Source organism: Papio anubis, chromosome 6 (assembly GCF_008728515.1).
Source record: "Papio anubis isolate 15944 chromosome 6, Panubis1.0, whole genome shotgun sequence".
NCBI classification, from domain to species: Eukaryota; Metazoa; Chordata; class Mammalia; order Primates; family Cercopithecidae; genus Papio; species Papio anubis.
In genome coordinates, this window is record NC_044981.1 from 117,794,324 (window position 1) to 117,819,863 (window position 25,540).

The 25,540-nt window shown below is 36.0% G+C and overlaps 1 protein-coding gene across 16 annotated transcripts in view; it reads right to left on the bottom strand.

Moving 5' to 3' along the window:
• Positions 1 to 25,540, bottom strand: part of UTRN (utrophin) — a 590,704-nt gene that overhangs the window by 102,530 nt on the left and 462,634 nt on the right. For all 16 annotated transcript variants that reach the window (XM_021936868.2, XM_021936864.2, XM_021936872.2 and 13 more), the window contains 3 exons: positions 8,259 to 8,527; positions 4,704 to 4,850; positions 1,861 to 1,939 (listed from right to left, as the gene is read on the bottom strand). In XM_021936868.2, coding sequence (XP_021792560.2) covers positions 1,861 to 1,939; positions 4,704 to 4,850; positions 8,259 to 8,527 — 495 coding nt within the window. The remainder of the gene's footprint in view (positions 1 to 1,860; positions 1,940 to 4,703; positions 4,851 to 8,258; positions 8,528 to 25,540) is intronic.

Below are 25,540 nucleotides of genomic sequence, written 5' to 3' on the forward strand. Positions count from 1 at the left end.
AGTGTTGGCACCAGGCTAACAGGTCAGTTTTTATTTTGTGCCTAACTAAACAGGCTTCTTTTATAACCATGGCTAAAGTCCAAGAAATATAATAAAGCCAAAGATTCCAAGCAAAAAAGGATAACAACTATTAAATTTATTAATTGGGACTTTGTTTATACTTCTCCACTCATTTTAATAATTGTTTTGATTTGAATAACTTCCACCTCCTTGGACTCTCAGTGTTAGATAATACAAGGCCATGTATTTGACTTGCATGAAATGTGTGTAAATTTCACAATATTTCACTTCCAAAAGAATACATGCTTGATTTCTACTACGACAGTGATTGCTAGGTGAAAGTGTAGCATTTCATCAATATTAAAGATAACTGATACTTAGAATTGCAAATACAGTCTCAATTATTTTGTAAACTCCTCTTTCATTTGATCTTGGTACATAGTTTTACATTTTGAGAAACTGAGCTTTAGAAATCTGGAATACTTAATATCTAATAAGTATACAGCAAACCTATTTACTTCATCAACGTTGATGGTATCCGGACTTTAAAAATGTGTCCTGGCATCTAGATACACAGTATATTCCAGGAAGGCCTATACCACTCAAAGATTAACTAGCTAAGGTCTAAGGTTTGGGAAACAGAAAAACTATATGGTGTTGAGGTAGGGGTGGGGGCAGGGAGGACGGTGAGAGGTAGAGAGGTGCAGGGCAGGAAGGAGCAGGAAATGACTGATTAAGATTCTTGAAATTGTAAAAGAAAAGCCCAACCTTTAACTGAGGTAAGGCAGTTTATTAATAGTGACAAAAAGATTAAGAGGAAATATAATGTAATCACTTTAGTTAGAAGAGATAGTATTTTTTAGCTATTTCTATGGTTATAGTTGCAAAAAACTGTCATGATTGAGAAACAAGCTTTGTCCTAAGTTTTAAAGTTTACTTAAATTGAATTAAATGAAACAAATTGCTTTCTTACATATATTTGCCAGAGGAAATGAAAGGAAAGGAATTAATATTTACTGAAAGCATTTGTGTCAAGAACTGTGCTAGGTGCTTTGTGTAATTGGATATGCCTTGTCACTGAGTTCTCAAAACAATCAGAAGAAATAGGTAATATGGTATTTTAAGACACAGAAATCAACCTTCAGAAATTCACAGGTCTGGTAAGCGGCAGAATGAATGTTTAAACTCAATCTGTTTGACTATAAATCCTACATTCTTTAGTATCCTCAGCAGTGAATGATAAATAAAGTAGAAGCTCAAATTGTTTATTCAAGATCTCAAGAATAGTCTATAAATTTAAAAATTCCAGTTGAAAAATATTACATAAAATTCTACATAGGTGGTTTGGCTACATATGCAATACTTGAATAGAAGAAAAACTAAATATAATTGCAGTGAGCCTAATAAATCAAAATCTTCCCACTTAAAGATTTATGGGGAGTGATTTTTTTACTTTAAAAGTTGAAGGTGTATTTTAAATAAGCACTTTTTAAGCAGAAAAATTAATTTAAAATCTTAAAATACAAAACTGATTTCTTTATTATGAAAAAGTTCATAATCTTTGCCTATGACACAGCAATGATGATATGATACTATGTTAGTTATCATAACAGACATTCCAATGAAAAACCATAGCTAAAGATGAATTCATTTCTGTTCCACCTTGAAGACTTCTCAGTTGTCATTACATTAATACAAATAATAACCATTAAGCAATATTTTCATTGATGTTAGTACCTCCTTACATGCATCTATCTAAATAAACATATTGATAGCAAGGAATACAGCTTCTTCAATTAAAGTGAAAGAAAATGCTAATTCATTCAATTAATGCGATCAGTCCAGTTTATTAGTACTTACTAGAGAGAAAATGCTGAGAGGATGGTCCAAAATCTCTGTGGGCTTCCTGAAGCTGTTTAAGGCGATCATCCACAGAAACCTGTACACATGCACATGTGAGACAGAGGAAATAATTTAATTCTGAAACAATAACTTTAATAATATCTTTGCTTTAAAGACTATAATAAATGATGCTATTGCCCAGGATATGATTGTTTATATAGGCTCCTTCCTTGTCTCCGGTATCAGAGTAATGGTAAAAAAAAAAAAAAAAAAAAAAAAAAAGACTCCTGGCCTCAAATAAGAGCAAACAGAGTCAGGTACTCTTCTAAGCAATTTATAGAAATTAACGCTTTAGTCTTCATAATAACTGTAAAAGTTATTTTTATCATCATCTTACAGATTAAGAAACTAAAACACAAAGAGGTACCCAAGGACATAAAGCTAGTGAGTGGCAACACTCCTGTTTGTATTTTGGTCATACAGTGCCAGAATCTGTGCCCTAACTGTTACTCTGCATTGCCTCTAAGGCAGTACATTGTCTCTAAAGCCTCTAAAGTCAAAATGTGGTCATGGAATCGGTGACTACTCATCTCTCTTTTGTAAGGAAGATGGTACAAAGTGTTATAGGGAGCAAATGAAAAAGAAGCCTAGGAAACTAGATAGTTAGATAATAGATTATATATGTATATATATATATATATATATATGGTGAGAGAGAGAGAGAGAAATAGACAGTACATAGATAGTAGATAGTTAGAAGGATAGAGTGAGGTGGTAGAAGATAAACAGAAAATGAAAAGACATGTGAGTATGCAACACCTTATTTTCCTCCAAATTTATATCTGATCATCTCTACTTGGGGTTGAGACATATATTTAAGTTTGTACAGGCATATTAATGTACTCTCCATATATTTTCATATACATTTTTGGGTTTGGTTTTGTTTTGTTTGTAAAGACAGAGTCTCACTCTGTTGCCCAGGCTGGAGTTCAGTGGCATGATTATGGCTCACTGTAGCCTCGAGTTCGTGGGCTCAAGCAATCCTCCTACCTTAGCCTCCCAGGTAGCTGGGACTACACACATGTGCAATCACGCTGGGTTAAGTTTTTTTGTTTTTTTTTTTTTTGGTAGAGACAAATTCTCACTATGCTGCCCAGGTTGGATACTCTACATCTTTTATCCACATCTTTGTTTTTGTTTTATTTTTAGAGACACGGTCTCACTCTGTTGCTCAGGATGGAGTGCAGTGGCACAAACATAGCTCCCTGTACCCTTGAACTCCTAGCCTCAAGTGGGCCTCCCACTTCAGTCTCTCAAGGAGTTAAGACTACAGGCGCACACTACCACACCCAGCTAATTTTTTCAATTTTTATTTTGTAGAGACAGGCTTTTCCTGTGTTGCACAGGCTGGTCTCAAACTTCTGACCTCAAGCGACCCTCTCACCTCAGCCTCACAAAATGTTGGGATGACAGGCATGAGCCACCATGCCCAGCCTTTGTAAAATACACATTCTATAGTTAGTTATCTGCATTATGAAAATGTAAAGGGTTACTAAACTGAGAAACTAAATGCAAATCAATAACAACTGCACACAGCCTACTGACATTTCCATTTCCTTTTTCTAGCCTTGGTCATGTAATGCTAGTTATTGTTCCACTTAAAAGGACAACCTCATTTGCAGCTGTCCTTAAATGAAACTGTGCATGTCTGGTTCCCTGGACAGCACTAGTTCCTCCTGGTTAGCTATTTAAATTGCATTAGTATGCACTTTGTTCATTAAGGCCTAAAAGCATTCAAATGCCACACTTTATGAGTAAAGAAAATATTACTCCTGTAATTCAACAGTGTTGCCCACCAGCATAGATTTTTCTCTTCTTATCCAACCAGCAACTAACATCTGAGCGCTAGAGGTTGCCGGGATCATAGATAAGGATGACAGAATACATATCTTCTTTCAAGTATAACATATTCCCTGACTTCTAATTGGAATGGTGATAACAGAAATAGAATGGTAAGTAAATCAAGATGGATCATAAGAATCATCACATGAAGATAATGAATTAGAGAAACAAAGCAGAAGAAAAAAAAAGAATAAAGAGCAAATATTTCTGTGTTCCACCCACTAGAAAAACATGTATACATTTAACAGATTTTGCTTTACTAATTCTAGGTTATTAACACTCTTTTCAAAGACTGAGATTGTAAAATATTATACACTAATTTCTTCAATTTCATTAAGAAAATATGAATGATTGAATGCTTGGATATTTGAATTAATTCAGCAAATCTATTATATGATAAAATATTATATCTCTCAAATGTTTGTATGCGCTATATCAAAACTGCATATTGAAATAAGGTCTGGAGTCATTAAACCAACTGCATTAGCTGAAATCTGAGAACTAAAGGTAAACACCACTGGTATAAATATGCTATCTTGAAAAAAATAAGAAAGATATTTAAATAGCAACCAGTTAGAAGAAAAACAATAGAGACTTTCCTAATTTTTCAAAATGAAACAAAAAAAATACATGACGAAAGTAAGAAAAATGACTCCTTTATGAGCCATTATGTGAAAAATGTTTCTGTGACCTAACACAGGTTTCAATTACTGTGATTTATTTAACCTTTTGCAATTTTCCACAAATATCATATGAATAGTACACCAAAAAATTGAATTAAACTCTATAAATAAAGAGGCTTTTAGGTTCAAGATACTGAAAGATGTCATCACATGCTAAATTCATTATCAAATACCATCAATAAAGAAAGAGAAAACGGTGAGTGGTAGAATAGTGAGGTAGGGTTTAAAGGCCACCCAAGGTGTAAGCCTGCATTACGAAAGGGAATAAGCTGACACCTGTAAAAGTTTCCATCGCATATTAAGGTCATCTAGCTGGCGAGACATCTTTAGAGAGGGATGCAGGTCAAGTGGAGACAGCTGACTGGATAAATCATTCACTGTTTTAACTTTTAAGTTGATTGGCGCAATTTCTTCTCTAAATGCCTAGAAGAAAAAAACCAAAAATATATTATTGGAAAAGAATATAACAAAAGCTGGTACAGCTGATCCTTGAATAACTTAGATCTGAACTGCATGGGTCCACGTATGCACAGATTTTTCTCAACCAAACTGCCTGCGTCCACTTATGCACAGAGTTTTTTCAATCAAACATATGGAAAATACAGTATTTGCAGGATGTGAGACCCACGTATATATGGAGAGCTGACTTTTCGTACATGCAGGTTCCATGGGGAAATGTGGGACTTGAAGTATGCATGAATTTTGGTATACGTGGGGTCCTGGAACTCTACTTCCAAATAAATGGCAAGGCCTTCTCAGAGGAAATCAACTACAGTTGCCCACTCAACAACAGCTGACTTAATTCAGGTCTTCGGTAACTTGGATGAAGAACCAAAAAGTCACTGTTTATTACCCAAAGAATGTAAATAAGTGTGTGAAGAGAAAAATAATTCAAACTTATTTAAATGATTATGTATTTCCTTTCATGCTTTTTATTATATGCAGTTTACTCTGGAAAATGTTTGCCATTATTTTCTACTTTACTGATATCTAATGTTGATTCTATCTTTAGTTTGTATTCACATTTTCTTTTTATTCTGTTTTAACATAGCTACCTTAATATTTTTTCACCAAATCCAACAACTTGATTTTAACATGTTTCCACTTAAAATTAAGTTAGAAAGTGGCCAGCAGAAACAACATTCCTAACCATGAAACCAATGCCTATTACAGACTCAAGAGGTAAGATCTATCCCTGTCCAAATCATTTATAATCATTCTGTGGTTAGGCCTTGGGCAGGAAGAGTGGAGTCTACAGGAAAAAAGGTAAATGAGTCTTAGAATTGACAAATGCCACCTCTGAGCAAGGTCTAGAATCACCAAAACAACTCACTAAGAACACTCAGAAATTGTAATTATGAGCATCCATATTCTTGATGTCCCCAATGAAGAATGGAAGCTGCTTGGGAACAGACGCTCACTATTCAGTACAGGACATGCAATCCAAAAGAGACAGAATTAATTTCTATTGACAAAGGCCCACAAAATTATATCTGAGCAATATTTAAGCTAAAACAGAATGGAGAACAGAACTGGGATACTAAAGGAAAACAGTTTAAGTTTAAATTGGCCGCAAAATTATAGTTAATAATGTACCAAACTTAAATTAGAAGTAGTAGGGATGGGGGTAGCGGGTGGGATAGCATTAGGAGATATACCTAATGTAAATGACGAGTTAATGGGTGCAGCACACCAACATGGCACATGTATACATATGTAACAAACCTGCACATTGTGCACATGTACCCTAGAACTTAAAGTATATTAAAAAAAAAGTAGTAGGTGTTGTAAACATCCCATTAGCTTTGGCCCTCAGGTTTCATCATTTCTACATTGTCCACTCTTTAAGTAGGGAGGCTCTTTAAGAGACTAGAGTCAGCGTAAGAACTATGAATGTTGGAACTTTGAAGTCAACATGTGTACCAACATTTCAAAGACAGGGTAGAAGAAGGGAAGCATACAAATTCATGGGAATTGCTGCAATATGGAAGGAGAAGAGCTGAGGTAGTTTTTCTCCGTTGCTGTAGATTTGGCATTTTAATAGATGACAGAATGTGCACACACAAGCCAACACACAAATACAATTAAATAAGAAGAGCAGTTGTATGGTAACAGAGACATTATAAGTGTAAAAAATTCACAATTAATATAGAAGCACAGGGAAGGAGGAGGTGTGGGTTAGGGTGGGCAAAGGGAATGTTTCACTCTGGACTTTGAAAAGGCTGGGGTCCCTCAGCTTCAATTTGAGAACAATTATAGAATTCAAATCTTTCAAGGTTTCTTCAGTCATGATTTTAACTGTATGCATTAATATTCTCTCCATGGGTAGGTACCTTGGAGGACTCAAGAACTGTAATTAGCTTTTAAAATCAACATCTTTTTATTTTTTATCGATTAAAGATTAAAAATGAAATGCTAGAAAATGCTTTGAGATGCATATAATTTCAAATAATAGCCTATTTTATTTCAAAAGATAGTAAACTTTAAAACAATAGAATACAACTTCAAGACAGGCTTTAAAAATCTTTTGGAACAAAAAAGAAATTTAAATTTTTCCTCTCCAAAAATAATGTTTCTCTATATAAGCCACAGGTTAAAACATTTAAAAAGCTTTGACAAACAAGGTCTTTGGTTTTTGTTTTTCATTTTATGGTCAGGTGTTATATGGCAATGAGGAGTCTTTGTATCAAGAAAGTTTATCTTTTGTTTTTGAAGAGCTTCCAAATTAAGGGGTTTGAGATAAAGCAAGTTTTAAAATGGTTTCAGAACTGCTGTGTGTTCTAGTATAAAGAACCAATTTATCATGTTATGACTGCACTTTCCTATAACAGAATAAGAGACTATGTGGCCTTCCTTGCCATAAAAACAGAACATCTGCTAGTATCAAAGGTGCTAACTGGCAGTCTGTTGGCAGGTGTGACTCCTAAGCCCTTCTCCTGCCAGAAGGTGTGTACTCTGTAAGTAAGAATGATTAACGATAATTTCAGGGAGTTGACATAATCTGATTATCCCCAAGGATTTTGTTTTCCAGTTGCTTTGACATATTTAATAATATTTAGCAAAATTCAGTACTTATTTTTATCTGACTACATTGTCAATGAGATTTGGTGTATACTTTAAATCAGCTCTTATATCTCTTATTATCTAAATTTTATTAATTTTTTTTCTGGAGCTGTTCTAGAATATGGAGACCAAAGGGGAGGTAACCATAGGTCTAACATCCATAGCTTTGGTCAATTCCTGACTACAAACGGAATTTATAGCTAAACTAATTCTTCATTAATATACAAAAAGATGCAATTTATAGATGAGAGTTCCCAGTAAAAGAGTGTGCTTTTGATTAAATCTCTATCTCCAACCACCAATTTACAAGAGATATAGAATAGAGAGGAACCTGGAGACTATACCATATGGACACAACTCTGCAAAATCCAGGCTCTGGGAATCAATACAAAACAAACAATGCAGTGTCTTTAACAAATAAACTGAAAAGAAAAGAAAAAAGGAAGAGAGGGGAAATCTGGAGATTAAAAATATTTTTTAAAAATAGGGAAACCTAATCTATATTGTCTAGAGATGCAGAGTTGGATAAAAAATAAAAATAAATGTAAATTATCATAAAAGTTGCATTAGTTGTTATTTTGGGGCAGGAGGTTCCAATGGTGAGGGTCATATGGAAGGCATCTGTCCTGACTCCTGATGGGTGAGGCTGCAGCAGTGTTGGCTTTGTAACAATCCCTTATAACAATTTATATGTGCGGCTCTCTTCATTTATGTTATATTTAACAAGAAAATATTTCTTAAAAATCTTTCAAAGACAATGATGCTGACCATGATTTTTTCAATGTGATCCTGCAGCGAGTCAATGAGTAAGTCTCCCACGGGCTTCCAGCCATTGCGCACAGACTCTGCCTCCTTCATGTCAGCGTCCAGGTCGTCCATAGCTCCCTGCAGGTCTCTTAGTTTCTCCAATGCCTTGTCCACTTGTTTTTGCCAATTGCTAGTTACAGCATTTAGACTTTCCCATTTTTCTTTGACTTCAGAAGACTGTTTGCGCATGGCTTTGGCAATCTTTTGGGCTTTCTCCTCAGGAGTCAATTCTGTGATTAAAAAAAAGAAAAAGAATAATTTGGATGTCTGATTGTATATTCTTAATAGCCAAGCGTGAGTGTTACCATAGCTACTGAGGTATACAGAGAAAAAGTAAGAAAAAATTAATCTAGGATAAAAATTGTCCAGGTCAAGAAAAAATTCTCCATACTTCATCCATGAATTCTCTACTACACCTAATCATACACTCAAAAGGAGAATAAAATAGTTACTGAGATTAGTAAACTGACCTGATTTTTGAATTTTAACGTATTTGTAAAGCCACTGAAATCTAAGAAGATAACACAAGAAATAAACCAATTTTTCTTTATCATAAATTTAGTTACACAAAATCCAAAGACACTTTTTCATTTCAGTATTCTCAAGATAAATGGTAAGTATAATTAATGAAGAATGACTATAAATTATAAGCAAAAACTCTCAGAAAATAAGATTAATTTATTTTGTTTCTAAAAATAAATAACTGAAGACAAATAACATACCTTAGATAGTGGTCATCTCTAAGGCTGCTTGGCAGTTTCTTTTTAATAAAGGGCATCATCTGCAGCCCACAAACATTTTAGTAGGAAGATAGCAAGATTTCAAGGACCACCCTAAGTATGTAACAGAACAAGGGGGCTTCCACAATGCCTGAAATAAACTTTTTTTCAGATAAAAATAGCAGGCATAACACATGGACAGGCCAAAGGATGTGGGCTGGAACCGTCCAGAGGAGAAGCAAAGGATACAGACAGAAATCAAAGTCAAGTTCAAAGCCAAGGGTCAGAAATATAAGAGATGGGGAGCTGGTAAAGCAAGGGCAGAGAAACGCGGTCAACACTGAGGGGAAATTCTCAAGACAGCTTAGAAAGGTCTCCAGCACGGTTCCACACTCCTGGGACTTCACTATCTTCTACACCTTAAAATACCTCCTTTCCTATCTAGCTGGTCTGATGGTGGTATCTAACTGTCCGCTGCAAATAAAGAGGCAGTGCAATCGACATAAACTGTACATTAATTTGAGACAGAAAACACATTCTTCTTTGTGATAACGTCTCATCTTTCAGTACACAGCACATTAGCAATTTCCACTTCACCTCAAAATGTTCCAAATCACTTGGAAAATGACCATCATAAGATGAACTTCATCATAAAATGCACAGAAGCGAGCTCTCCTAAACCGTAACTTTCATCCTCAGTGTAAATTGTTCTGCCTGACTTTATTTAAATATTATATAAAAGCCAAGTCAAGGGTGGTGGAACACATATGTTTGTCTCTCTAAATTTCCAAAAAAGTCTAGACATTGATATTTAGCAACCACAGAACTACGAGTTGTGCCGCTTAAGTGGTAGAAGTCTACAGGGAAACTTCAAAAATCTCTTGGCAGCTGAATTGAAGGAAAGAAGAGAAAACATCACAATCGGTAGATAGGCTGAACATACCAGTACAAGATAAATAAAGAAAATAAGTGAATTAGAGGCCTGTAATCCCAGCACTTTGGGAAGCTGAGGTTGGTGGATCACCTGAGGCCAGGAGTTGACCAGCCTGGCCAACATGACGAAATCCCGTCTCTACTAAAAATATAAAAATTAGCCAGGCGTGGTGGTGGGTGCCTGTAATCCCAGCTACTCAGGAGGCTGGGCCAGGAGAATTGCTTGAATCCAGGAGATGGAGGTTGCAGTGAGTGGACACAGTGCCATTGCACTCCAGCCTGGGTGACAGAGTTGAGATTCTGTCTCAAAAAATAAATAAATAAATAAATAAATAAATAAATAAATAAAATAAGTGAATTAGAGAAACAGGTTCAAGTAACCATCAAGGAGCCCAGAGAAAAGCCCTAAAACATGCAACATGTCAGGATTGCAAAGGCTTCTGAGAAAGAAACTCTCTGAAGGCCGGTGTATCATTAGAAAGACAAACTTTATTTAAATCTTTATACCTGCAAGATATCTAGGCCAGGCACAGTGGCTCACACCTGTAATCCCTGAACTTTGGCAGGAGGTCAAGGCGGGTGGATTACCTGAGGTCAGGAGTTTGAGACCAGCCTGGCCAACATGATGGAAACCCCGTCTCTATTAAAAATAAAAAAAATATTAGCTGGGTATGGTGGCGCACGCCTGTAGTCCCAGCTATTCAGGAGGCTGAGGCAGGAGAATCGCTTGACCCTGGGAGGCAGAGGTTGCAATGAGCTGATATTGTGCCACTGTACTCCAGCCTGGGCAACAAGAGCAAAACTCCATCTCAGAAAAAAAAAAAGATATCTAAAAAATGATATATAATACTTACATTGTATACATTTTATATAAATATAAAATGCTATACCTAAGATGGAAAAAATCATTCTTAGTCTCATGAGGTGGTAACTTTTATGATTAAACACCTGTGTTTGTTAATAAGTTACTTGGGCTTTTTCAAAAATATATCTTAAGCATGGACTACTGTAAAAAAAAAAATACTCATTTCAGAACGGACAACTTAATTATGGTAATTTTCCTCAGATAAAGTAAAAACTCATTCTGTCAGACATTAAATAACCTGGCACAGGGAGGCCCATGGGTTCTTTGTCTTGTGAGAAAACATCATCTACTGCCTCTGACATTTTTGTCTTTCCTTAATGTAAAAATCTATTGATTGAGCAGTCCTTGTGCAGTATTTCTTACATAATCCCCACTCAAGTAGGTACTCAGAAGAAAAGAAAAGTTCTATGTTCAATCACCATCTGTCTGCCAGAAAGGAAACATTAACGAATCACTTTTGAGTCAAAATAAGAGATTCCCAATGCAGCAACAATCTCAGCTGAATGCATACTTTAAGCCAAGCACAGAGCAAAGTAAAAAACAAAACAAAAACGTTCTAGAAGTCTGTGAGACACATAAGAAGAAGCAACATGTGAAATATGAAGGTATGACTATTTAGGGTAAAATAAATAAATAAATAAATAAATAAATAAATAAATAAATAAATTCAAACATCCAAAAGGCAGAAAAAAAATGAAAAAAAAAAAAAAAAGGAAATGATTGCATTCTTAAAAAAATAAAGTCCTCTCATTTGAAAATCATAGGACAAATGTTACTTGAGAATTTCTGAATAAGTATTCTGTGGTAAATGCTAAAGCCCACCTACACGAGTAGAGAGTCTTCTCCACCAGTGAAGAACCCTGGTGTCATATTAGAAACGACCCTCACAGTGAGGGATTGAGTGAGTTTTTAAGGCTGATAATCCAGGGGCCCTCCCCCAAAAGGTAATGATTTGGTCAGCATAAGGTCTGCCATGGATAGATACCAAAGCTCCCCAAGTGGTTCTAACAGGTTGTCAGGATGGAATGCAGCTAGCCTATTGGCACGTAAATTGATTTCTCTGGACCATGTAGCTGAAGCTCATTGGACATTTTCACTCCATTGGGTTCCTGGGTCAACCCCACACAGAGCACAGTCCCTAAATACTGGAGGCCAGAGAGCAAATGAAGCTCAGTGATAAGAGGGTAATCTAATTTGCATTGAGAAAGGTGTAATAGAGGCTAATGCTAGAGACAGAGGAAACAGCAGGAGAAAACCAAATAAATTTGCTAGCAATTCTGAGACCAGAAGACTTTTTTTTCCTATGTCACTTTCCTACTCTCTAAAGTGTGTGTGGGGGTGTGTGGGGGGGTGTGTGTGTGTGTGTGTATACCCTGTCACTCTCCATTCTCCTCCCTTCAGGTCTTCCCATTGAACTGGCCAAAATTTGAGGGTAGAATTCTATTTTAATTTTTATTACATACATATACCCTCAGCTACGCAGAAGAAAATATATATATTTATGTATAATATACATAAGTAAAATTTTGTATATATTATATATAATTATATATATATATACACACACACCCCATTTTTTTTTAGTCAGGGTCTTGCTCTGTTGCCCCAGTTGAAGTGCAGTAGCATGAGCATGGCTCACAGCATCAAACTCCTTGGATCAAGTGATCTTCCCACCTCAGCTTTCTGAGTAGCTGGGATCACAGTTACGTGCCACAGTGGCCAGCTAATTTTTTTTTTTTTAGGGATGAGGTCTCACTATGTTACCCAGGCTGGTCTCAAACTTCTGGCCTCATGTGATCCTCCCACCTCAGTCTCCAAAAAGGTCTAAGATTACAGGCATAAGCCACTGCACCTGGCCTCTTACTTAAACTTTTATATTTATTTATATTATATATTTATACAATATGAATATTATAGTTATTTTATATTCATATTTTATAATTTTAAACGTCAATTTATTTATTGCATTACAAATCTATTTAAGGGAGCACAGATAATTATCTTTTAGAAAGAAGAAACAGGAAGAAGACAAAGGAAGAGAGGAAAAAGGGAAGATTAATCCTGATGTTTTCTGTCATCCAATTACCTTTACTTCTTCAAATATGCAAATTAGTGGCACAGCATTTATGCCACACTCTCCTTTATACCATGAGGAAAAAGACTATAATATACGTCACTAGAATGCAGGTGAGAAACCAAAGCTGGACCATGAACAGAGACTAGGATTTGGAATCAGTCCTGCTCCCATTTTGCCCATTGCTCCTAGGCCAGTTACTTGACCTGCCCAGCCCAGTTTTATCAAGTGCAAACCCTATTTTCTCATGCTAGAAAAATATTTCAAGAGTCTATTTTACGTCAATTCAATTATGTAAGAAGGTGTAGCCTCTGTACATCTCAAAGAAATCTTAATAGTAGAGGGGAAAAAAAACCTTCCTTTGAGTGCTCATGTAAAGCTATCTTTTAAATTTTAAAAATGCAACTATGTTTCTCCCATGAAATAATGATAGAAATTTATTAGAATTAGCCCATGTTATTGTTTAATAAACATTTCCCATATGTATTGTATTTTTTTTCTCAATTATGATATCAACATTTATAATCTCCATTGTGGCTTTTCTACTCTTAGGTTTTAAAGCCCAATGTCATGAATGTTTTCTTTCTTTTCATATTGATTTTACAGTAGCCAGTCTAGAGACTGGTGTGTCCTCAGTATATAATTGCTTAATTGAGTTGGACTGAATAGAATTTTTAGCGCTCCTTTTTATTGAGAACATTCAATTTTACACTTTTAAGTGGACATATTTTCACGTCATTTTTCTTCCTCTTTCTCACATCTGTGTAAAGCACTTACAAAAAACTATCATGAAATAGAAGGATCAACCTTACAGAGTCATTTCAAGTATGGTAATTCCAAATACCTTATTTATACTATTTGCTTTTTTGCATGTATCTAAAATCATATTGTTTTATTCTACCAAAAGATGAAAAGGAAATATTAAAACAATCAAGTAAAGAAAAAAATTCACGACTGGCATTTTTACTGCTGGACAATTTGATAGAAGAAAAGATTAGGAGATTGTATGCCCGTTCTAATACTAACTAGTTACATAATCCTAGATATATTCCTTGTCTCTTTCAACCTCAGTTAATACATAGAAAACTACTGGCACATGTGTGGCACACAGTAGGCTCTTGAGGAAGGTTACTCTTCCATTCCTTTTTAATATTTTATAACTAGCTCTGGGAGGTTTAGATATCTGTAGAGATTTTCATGTAAGCAAACCAGGTTGATTAGCCAATAAGAACTCAAGGGAAAAGACTTGACTTGCTCTCTCTCAATCTCTCTCTCTCTTTACCCCCCTCCTATTTCTCTCTCTCTTTTCTCATGACCAAAAGATGTTTCTGATGAAAATATTGGGAAATACATTATTTCCTAATTTTCTGACTAAGTGATTAAGATCCATTTAGTAACTCTGAAATGTTCAATCAGTGTTTGAGAGGGCCCTGACCATTTCCTACTCGGTACAATAACTGATGACAGCCACTCATTATGAGCCAGATTACAAGTACATCATCAAGTGCCATGGCTGATTAGTGCTTCTAATTATGTCAATCTAATAAATTATAAGGATGACAATAACAAGAGGCTACTCAGAGCAGATTCACCTGTTAATATGCAGCCTAAATCTTTCAATATGGATATGATAAAGACGGCATGGACTCATCCATGCTGCCAGTGGACTTCTCAAATTCTTTTTTTTAAAGAAAAAAGAACATAGATATATTTAGAGAACATCAAGACCTCAAAAGTAAATAGACTTAGGGACTACCTTCCACAAATATTAAATGCAAGTTATTAAGAGAGGGGACACAAATGGAGGGGAACTCAGAATACGAAACACACTGTGGAGGGAGCTACATGGCACCACTGACCTGAAGTCAATAGAGGCAGAATTGGAGTCTAAATATATTCAAGGTTTACTCTCCCTGTGAAATGGCCAAAGTAAGTAAGCCCAGCATTGAGTGGAGGAAGAAACAGGGCCCAACCACTAGACAGACACAACTCCAAGGAAAGAAGCAGGAAGATCAAAGAGTCCCTGGAACAGACAATCACAGCCTCACTAAGCAACCTGAGATCTTTCCATTTTCTTCATTCAGGAATAATCCCTGAATTTCCTCCAAGTAGTGGCAGTTTTGCAATTTATTCAAATTAATTCATTTGGGCTGGACATCAACAGATGGGTCACTGGGGGCAGGCGGGTGGCAACAAAAGGAAAAAGGAAAAGCTGAGAATGTTTCAGAAGGAAAAAAACATCTGTTTTGCCCACTACTGTATCCCGAGTATGTAGAACACTCCCTTGCAAATGATAAGCACTCAAAACGTACTTGTTAAATGCACAAATCAATCTCCGTACAATATCTTTAACTAGAAAAAGAAAATAGAAAAGAAAATTCTCCCCTTTCTCCTTCAAGAATCAAAGGACAGGAGATTTAGATTCAAAGTCTTTTATTTCTTGCCACACAACTGCCCATCTCTCCCAAGGCTGCTTGCCAGCTAAACACAGCCCCTAGTGATTGATCGAGCTACAAAGAAGTCTGGAGCTTTCTATCCATGCTCTGCCATTCTAATAAGTTAAATATGGCTTATGTTTATGTACTGCCAAAATAAGTGATGAGCTTAATTGAAGAGGAGAGTTGATGCCTTTGCTAGGATTATACTTCTTAAAAAATGACAAAACCTCCAATTCTTGGAAGATTCCAGCTTTCTACTAAGAACAACAACAATCACAAAAAATAAGTATATTATACCACACTAAAAGAGCCTTGTATCCTCCTGTCCTTTATGTTTAAATCAGAAAGTAATGTCCCAGATGCTGATTATAATAAAATACACACGTGTAAACTATTGCCATCTTTTTATGAGGCAAATGTGATTTATGAATGGCTGTAACACTGATTAGAGAACATAATAGATGGTAAACAATTAATTGAAAATGCTATGTCCATCAAACAAACCTTTATCATATAATTCTTCATGAAAACTGTTGTTTATTTAAATGAGATTTTATTGCTACCTTTATCATATAATTCTTCATGAGGACTGTTGTTTATTTAAATGAGATTTTATTACTACGGTAGGAGTTAGCATGAAAAACATTTTCCAAATTTTTACCCAATCGATGGGCTTACTCAGCTGGCTCGTTATGTTTTAGAAAAGTTGAAGACTAGACGCATTATATTCATACAGATATTATAGAACTTTAATTTGTGAAAAATCACATTACTCCTCTGTAGTTAAGAACACTGGAAAAGAAAGTAACATTATATTTTTCTGTGCTTTTTCATGCATTACAACTTTATGAATCTAAATTGGACTTGAGAAGCTAACGAAATTATTGTCGTCGTCTATAGGCCTGAAAGCAATTACTTACACTTCAAGTTTTTATATGAAAATTAAAAAGACAAAGTCTAATATTGCCTAGACACCTTTTCCCTCGGTGTTAGGAAATCAGTGAACTGTTTATGATTCCATTATGCAGTGTGGTATTTCAGTGAAGAAAGAGAAACAGTAAAGAAAAAAGCAAAGAGTTATAAACATGTTCAATTACTGTGTGAATTATTTTAAAATCGAAGAATATAGAAAATAAAATGTTGTGTCTACTGAATATCTACAAATACTAACTATTATTGAAGTAGTTTAAGATAGTACACTATGGCAGTTTTAAGAGCATCAAGTTTTGTGACATAAGCCTTAGTTCATATTTTGGCTCTGTCACATAGAAGACAGTATGCCTCTAAGCCTCTCAGACTCTCAGTTTCCTCATCTGTAGAATGGGTGGTAAGTATTCACCCTCAAGAAGTTATTATGAGAATGCAATTAAACAAGGCAGGTAAGTTTCCTGGCACAGTGTGTGGCACATGGTCAGCACCTGTGAAATGCTGGCTTGTTGGGAATGTCTGCATTTACCACCATTTTTCACTTTCCCCTTCTTTTATGGGATTGGATACTTCCTCCATTTAGCATGATATTATGAAGAGGGTCTGCCAATCCTAGCAGACCCTGAGTCCCATGTTACTCAAGCCAAGTCAACCAGAGCCCTCTCCTGGAATATTCTGGATCTAAAGAAGGGTGAGCCCTTCCTGGTATGAGGTTGTGAGCTATACGGTTATAGGAAAGCTAAGAAAATCAAAACCTGTACAGAGAAGCAGAAAGGCAGACATGGAGAAAAGCCTTCTGGGTGGTATTCCAGTCCCTGTGGTCAGCTACGTCTCTGCCGTGGTTCGGTTATGGAGGCCGATGCCTTCCCCTTCATGCCTACACTTAGGGAAGCTGTGTGCCTGTCATTTACAATGAGTGAGGCTCCAATTAATAAAGTTGTTACAAGGAAAACAAAAGCCCCGGGAGAAAACACCCATTAGTTTTACTAGCCCAATTACTTGTATTAACTAATGTGTAATTTGTACTCATTTTATTACATACAAGAAAATAATGTTATAACCTTAAGTTATATGGAGAATATAAAAGTAACTTCTACTAAACTATATAAATTTCAAATCTTCACTCATTTAATAACTATGAAATTGTATTTGCATAAGTTTGCTAATACTGGCATAAAGTGGACTGACATAATAGACTGAATATGTCACTTATCAATTCTTTGTTAGATCACAAAATATGTGAGATTTTACAGAGAAGAAAAATACTCTTAATACTTGGTTTTCTAAAATATCAGGAAATATTTAAAAATTAAACAGTATACCCTGAGTTAAATATTAAATACTACTAAATATACATAGCCATCTGTCAAAGGACCAAAGAGGAAAACTTTAACCCGTATGTACTTTTTATCTGAAAAATTATTATTAACTATTCATCACATATACATTCATACACAACTATATAAAGTTGTATATGCATATGCATATACACACATACACAACTATACCCACTATACTCAACTATACATGCACAAGTATACTAAATTAAGTAATAACTGGGTTTTTCTATGATTATTAATAAAATATTTAAATTAAGCAAAACTGCTCTAGACTGAAACGGAAATGGCAGCTTAAATAAAATAGTAGTTGTAGTGACAGTAATGTTTTAACTGTAATAATTTTAAAGACGATTCCTGAGGAAACTGATGAACAAAATAATGCAATCTCTTTTTTAATCTAAAAATATCAAAAGCAGAGGACAGGTGTTTTCTCCATACATATGTATACAACGAATTGCGTAATTTCCTAAACACATTTAGAGGTGAAATAGCCTATGAAATTGTTAGCAGTTTTATTTAGTGATTGATAGCTTTAAATCATAAAATATGTTTGGTCATGGGTGCCTGTGCATATGCATGCCTGCCTGCCTGCATCTGTATGTGGTATAGAGAGAGGAAGACCGACAGAAGGCACCAACTCCCCTGTGCATATCTGACTTTTAAACTGAACTGAAGGTAATGAACAGAAGAGAAGACACAAGTATTCCCTGATTCCCTCTGGAGGTCTGGGGGTATGGGTGGGTGAAGGCTGTTGTCTTGCACAGCTTCATTGTGCAGCAGTGTGGTTCACACAGGAATTCTGATCTGGGACTGAGAACAGCCAGGGGAGGTTGGCAGCACAAGGGAGAGACCAGAAAACATGGATGCAAGGTTAAGAAGCTCTAGACGTTGAGATCAAGGAGAAGTTAGGAAGTTAGGGGCTAGATGGCTGTCAGTGAACACAGACAGAGGAGATAGAATTGAAGGGATGAGTCAAAAGCCAGCCAAAATCCAGAGGTTAAGGAAATCATTGTCATAGATGCTTAGGGATCTATTCTTGAATCTACCTTTCATTAGCTGGATGACTTTGGTCAGCACCATAATACCTTCTTGACCTTTGTGTTTTTATTTATTTTTTTAAATCATACTGTATGATCAGCTCAATTCATTGGGATAGACAGGAGAATGAATATAAAAGTGGCTTGAAAAGTACAAAGAACAATGCAAAGGATGAGAGACTGTTGTACTGTGATACTTTCTAACACATGCAAACTAGGGATTAAAATCAAATTGAAAACAGTTCAATTGCATTAAAAGGAAAAAGTATACATTGACATGATACAAATTAAATGAAATTAAGTATTTCCATATTGCTCAAACAAAAGTCAGGGACTACTGACAAAGTTGTGAACTTGGCAAAATTTCTACACGGATTCAGATAATTTTAGTTCGGCTAAAAATCATATTTACTTAGTAGCCATTTGTAAGCAGAAATTTGAGTAGTTGAGTTTTCCAAAGAGCTACATTTTACCCATTTAGCTCTATTTTTCTATGGTTACCATTTTGGAAGAAAATTTACTAAAATATAATATAAGTTCCTATGCCTTCTCTTAACTGATTTATATTCTGTCTTCAGAAATACGCACACCATAATCCACAGCTTCAGTTTTCTTTTACTGTTGAAAGTTCCAAAGACTACCTGCTTTTGTTTCATTTTAGGATTCTTGCATATCTTTTTATCATTTCTTTCTCCTTATTGCTGTCAGACTGCTAGAGTCATTTCTCACCATTAATCTTTGTCCCTGTCCTGTCACTTCATTTTGCTACTCACCTATCACTCACCGGACATCAAGTTCATACCAGTGTCTACAGTAGAAGTTAATACCTCTGAGAAGTACTTCAGTGGCTTCTTTCCCATGATCTAAGAAAAGGATCTGCACTATGTTTTCCACACAATCTCTATCCTGGCTGCTCAGATCATTTTTTTACACTCTTTCAGATTCTGCATCAATGAGGGTAGTCACTAAAAAAAGAGGAAAGGGCTGAGCTTCAGACACAGACATTGGAAAACACAGTGAGAGAGACAACAGGGTGCCAGGGAATCATGGCAGAGAGCTCAGGAAGGGAAAGCGTCCAGGAAGACACAAAGCCCCAGCAGAGCCGGCAGGATGACCAGCAGCTGCGCGGGCCAATGAGGCAAGCGTTGGAAATCAGGTCAGAGGACCTACAGGCAGAAGACCGGGATGGGCAATGGGGCAAAGGCAAGGAAGACCACTACCTGCAGAACGTTGTGAGGAGCCTGGCTTCCAATGAACCTCAAGAGTGGAGTGAAGAGAGGCACGAGGTGGGGCTGGATGGAAAAGCTGAGGCCAAAATGCTGTGCAGTCTTTTGTGCCAGGTGGAGGAGCTCAGACCCCATGGCATGCACTACGGACAGTTTTTGTCCCCAGGAAACCTCATGACAGGTTTGTGCTTTAGGTTTATCATTTTAGGATTTATGTTAATGGAGAAATGCCAATTAAGAATATATTGAAATAGGCCTGGCATAAGATTGGTATGGAGGAAACTAATGTGGAAAGGTCAATTAATAGTGATTTTTAAATACTTAAAAATACATACAACACTATAAGATAATTAATAATAGAAAAAAAATTTAAAGGAGTTGGAAGGAAAAAAGGCGTTGGAGATAAAAATCATGGAGGAAAGTGTTTTCTAGAATAGTTACTTAAAAGAAAAGAGGTGACTCCATCTTGGTATGTCTTTATAACATGGTACACATCACATACTCACAAAATGCTTATTGAATAGAACCAAAAAAAATCACTTGATTTCTTCCAGATCTAATCTCTCCAGCATTGAGTACTTCAGCATCAAACAGGATAACTAATGTTCAAATGCTTGCTGCTTCTAATAGCAGATGTGCATAAGTCATAGTAAACAACGAAACTATAAAAGCTATTATGGATAGTTTTCTTTGACTTATTTTTAACAACAGGTGAAATCAGCCAGTGTTATAGAAAATAATGTCAGGAAAGGAGGTAGTATGAACATTGCTAATAATAAACAAATAAACAAAAAAACTAACATAAAGTTAAATTGACATGACTTTTTTTTTCTTGCCCCCCAAATGTAGTATTAAAAACATGAGGCTTAAAACATCCTGAATGTCGCAGTAAAATAAGAACTCAAAAGCCAGTATCTTTTTTTTTTCTTCTGTGTATCTTTCTAGACATTTTATTAGGGATTTGAAACATGAATGCCCAAATGTACAGACTTCCTCACCAACACTATGATCCATAACTAGAATGTTCATGAAACTTTTTTTAAAATTATACAATATCGTTTTAACCCTTAAATGACTGACCACTGAGGAGAGTCTAGAATAATGTGGATTTTTAGTGATGTAACAGTTTGTACTGCTTTAAAGTAGCTTTTTATAAACTTTGCAAAGTACTCGGGAAGCAAGGAGACAAGAAAAGCCGACTGAAGGTAGATTTTAAATTGGATAAGATGAGACAAGTGAACTTCTTATTTTTTTCCCCAAGCTTAAAAAAACAAAACTGTAGTAGCACCTTCTTTCTTGTTGTATGAAGTTACAGTGTTCTGCCTGACTTTCCAGGTCCTCTGTAGCCTGAACTGTTCAGCACATACAAGCATCTCATCCCCATCTGCCGTACAGGCAACCAGGCCAGGCTGTCTACTGACTCCCCAAAATACAGCTGCATTTTCCTTATGGCTGAGCTGTTCTGCTAAGGATCCTGTCCCCCAGTATGGCCATCCATCTTTCTCGAACTTAATCACTTCCTACCTGTCCATACGCCTAAGACTAGCTCAGAAATCAACCTCTCCACTCTGACCCTCAGAGTCCTTCTCTCCTGGAATGCCCACATCACTTAGAATCCTCAGGACACAACTGAGTGCATGAGTATGGACACTTTTACATGGCTTGCCTTCTCACCCTCTGTGCTAGTTTTGATCTCTCACTAAATTGAAACCTCAGGAACATGTCTTATACTTCTTTATCCATCTTGGACAGTACTCAGCTTATGTATGTATTCATTCAACACTATGTAATAAGCACCTACCATGTTCCAGATAATATTCTAAATATTACAAAACACAGCAGTGGAAAAAAGAAATAACCCTCTGTCTTCATGGAGCTTACACCTGCAGGAAGTGGAATGAAAGGGACCATAATAAGAGACCAGGTCAGAAACGTAACATGGCATCCCCTGGCATAGAGTCTGTGAGCCATTATAAGAATCTGACTTCTCTGAGTCACATGATATGACGTATATATTCAAATGCTCCTTATGGCTGTTGTGTGGGAAATCTCTAATAAGGGAGCAAAGTCAGAGCAGGGAGATGAGTTGAAGGAACCTGCAATCATCCAAGGGGTAGTAGGGGCTTAGACCAGGAGAGCATAGTAGATGTGGTGATAAAGGATCATATTCTAGGTACATTTTGAATGTAGTGATGACAAGACTTGCTGACAAAATGGATTTGGGTGACAAAAGGACAAAGGAGCCAATAGCGACCAATGGATTTTAGCCTGAGCAACCCAGAAGATGGAGGGGCATGAGGTAAGATGCAAAGACTGCAGGAAGAATGGACTCAGGGTGGCAGGAGGGGGCAGGGGTTTCTTGATAGATATAGGAAAGGAATTTCGTAAATGTTGAGCACTTATTCTAGAAAAGTTGGGGTTTATTTCCATTTTGTCTTAAAAACCAATAATCCAATTACTCTACTGCTGATAATATCAGTTTCTCCCATCTACAGTTATTCCTTATAGACTCAAGATTGTGAGGAAAAGTAAGTACTGATGAGTTCAACTCTTTCAAAGAATTCTCTACAGTTTGGGCTTGTTTCCTTTTTGTAAAATTTTTGTGGGTACACAATAAGTATACATATATTTATGGGGTACATGAGATATCTGGGCTCATTTTCCTTGTTGTTAAATATGGTGATGGTGGTGGGAAGAGTGGGGTAGAAAGGAATCATTGTTAAACATCTAGCTCATAAAAACATTCTTGTAATAGGTTGTATATAAAGTCAGAATAATAAATAAATGAATTTCTTTATACCTCTTATTTACTCAGGCAGTCATGTACCCTTCATGAAACTTTTATTGAGTACCTGATATACACAGGCATTGCACAGGTTGTAAAATGATCAAAACTGGATTCCTGAACTTAGGGTAAGTAAGAAAATGTTAACATCTGAAAATCAATACAAATAAAAGCTGCATATGTTATATATCCAACAGGACTGGGCTGAGACCTAAGCAGTTCATTTTTCCTTGATGGACCTCAGTTTTCTCATCTATTAAGTGAGTAGCCTTGGACTAGTTCATCTCTAAGGCTCTTAACCATTCTAATATTGTATATGAAGGACATAAGCAAGCCTTAAAATGTTCTTTTGAAAAAACTTCAAAAGATGAAAGAAGAGAAGGTAGCACATCCATGACAAGACAGTTCCAAAATCATTCAAGGAAGTAGATAGTATAGATTGGTTATGGAACTATAAAAATGGTAGTAAAAAATTTGTTGAAAAATCAGGAGGGCTTCAATTACAAAGTTTTTTATTTTTTTTTTTGAGACAGAGTTTGGCTGTGTCACCAGGCTGGGGTGTTATCTCAGCTCACTGCAATCTCTGCCTCCCAGGTTCAAGCGATTCCCCTGCCTCAGCCTCCTGAGTAGCTGGGACTACAGGCATGAACCACCAAGCTTGGCTAATTTTTTGTATTTTAGTAGAGACAGGGTTTCACCATGTTGGCCAGGCTGGTCTCCATCTCCCGACCTCGTGATCCACCAGCCTCGGCCTCCCAAAGTGCTGTGATTAAAGGTATGAGCCATCGTGCCCGGTCTACAAAGATTTTTAAAATAAATATGCTAGGCTAGGCATGGTGGCTCATGGCTGTAATCTCAGCCCTTTTGGAGACCAAAATGGGAAGATGGCTTGAGCCCAGAAGTTCATGACCAACGTAGACAATACAATGAGATTCCATCTCTACGAAAACTTTTTAAAAACATAGCCTATAATCTTAGCTACTCAGTAAGCTGAAGTGGGAGAATCACTTGATCCTGGGACACTGACGTGCAGTTGGCCATGATTTCACCACTACACTCCAGCCTGGACAACAGAGCAAAACCTGTCTCAAAATAATACATAAAATTAAATAAAATGAAAATAAAATAAAATATGTCATGCTGGAGGCCAAGATTTTTTTTTCAGTATTTAATGGAAAGTCAAGAAAGATGTATAATCAGGGGAGAAACATGAATATGATTATATGATAAGATTTACTTATCAGTAGTAGACTAAGCGGACAAGGGAGAATATATGGGCAAATACTATGTGCTTCACACAGATGATAGAACAATGCAATGGGACCGATGCTACCAAAAGTAGCAATAGATTCTGCCTAAAACTATTCCAAGTCTACACACAGAAGCCTGAGAATGTGGAATTATGGAATTAATGGTGTGCACATGATATATTGTATATAAAATGGTGTGTATACATTTTATATATATATATATATATATAAATAAACACAGTACTCAGAAGGAATAATTCTTCAAAGACAGAAATAGCAATATATGTTTATGCAGTGGCTCACGCCTGTAATCCCAGCACTTTGGGAGGCTGGCAGGCAGATCACTTGGAGGCTGTGGGCTTGAGACCAGCCTTGCCAACATGTGGGAGAAACCCTCATCTCTACTAAAATACCTAAAACTAGCTACATGGGTGGTGATGCCTGTAGTCCCAGCTATGTGGGGGACTGAGGTATGAGAATCGCTTAAACCTAGGAGGCAGAGGTTGCAGTGAGCCGAGATCGCGCCACTACACTCCAGCCTAGGTGACAGAGTGAGACTCAATCTCAAAAAAAAAAAAAAGAAAAAGAAAAGAAATAATAATTATGAGTGATTTGTAGACCACCGGATTTGGTGAAAAGTGGAAGACTCAACAATGACTTAGCTTTCTAGGAGGCTAACTGGAAAGATGGTGATACCACCAGCAGAAAATAAAAAGAAATGCCAGACAAGTTAAGTGTGCTCTGTGTGTGTGTGCGTGTGTGTGTACATACACACACATATATAGAATTAGTTTCAGAGAGTCAAAAAGATTATGGTCTTGATGGGAAATTTATTCAGACTGAAGAAGGTTCCTTGCGTACGATTCAGTAGGAAAATGGCTACCTGTCCATATGTCCGACCTAGTTCCAGTTATAGTCAAAGAAAGCATTTTCCAACTATGCTTCCCTTACAAGTAATAAATGTTTATGATTTACACAGTAAGAGGTAATCTTTCAGGTTTGCTGTTACTATGCGAAGTGAATGATGAAAAATGATTTTGAATGGCATGTTTATTTTAAAAAATGTATCAGAATGATTTTATTGTCAGCAGTGAAAAACCACAATACAGATATACAATGGACCCAGAATTCATCACACATTTTCTCTTAAGTTTATTATATGATGTATTGCTATTTGTTAGTAGGGTAGTTACTGTTTCAATTTTAAGCTAAAGTACATAAATGTTACAGGTTATTTTTATTTTATTTTTATTTTTATTTTTATTTTTTTTTGGAGACGTAGTCTCGCTCTGTCGCCCAGGCTGGAGTGCAGTGGCAGGTTATTTTTAAATTAAACAAATGCTGTTGTCTGCTTGTAAAAGAAAAGTACTTAGGTGTCTCATTTTTAAAAGTAACCTTACATATAGATATTTAAATATTTTATATAGTTACTATTATATTTTAATAAATTTCTTCTACTTGCAATTATTATCACATAACATGTTTAAATATAAGAAATTTTTTTTTGCTAGTAAATTTGCTAGTAAGGTAGTTATCATTTAAATTTTAAGTCAAAGTAAATAAACACTACACTGTGTTATTTTAAAATTAAAGAAATGTCTGCTTGTAAAAGAAAGGACTTTGGTGTGTCATTATCAAAAGTAATCTTA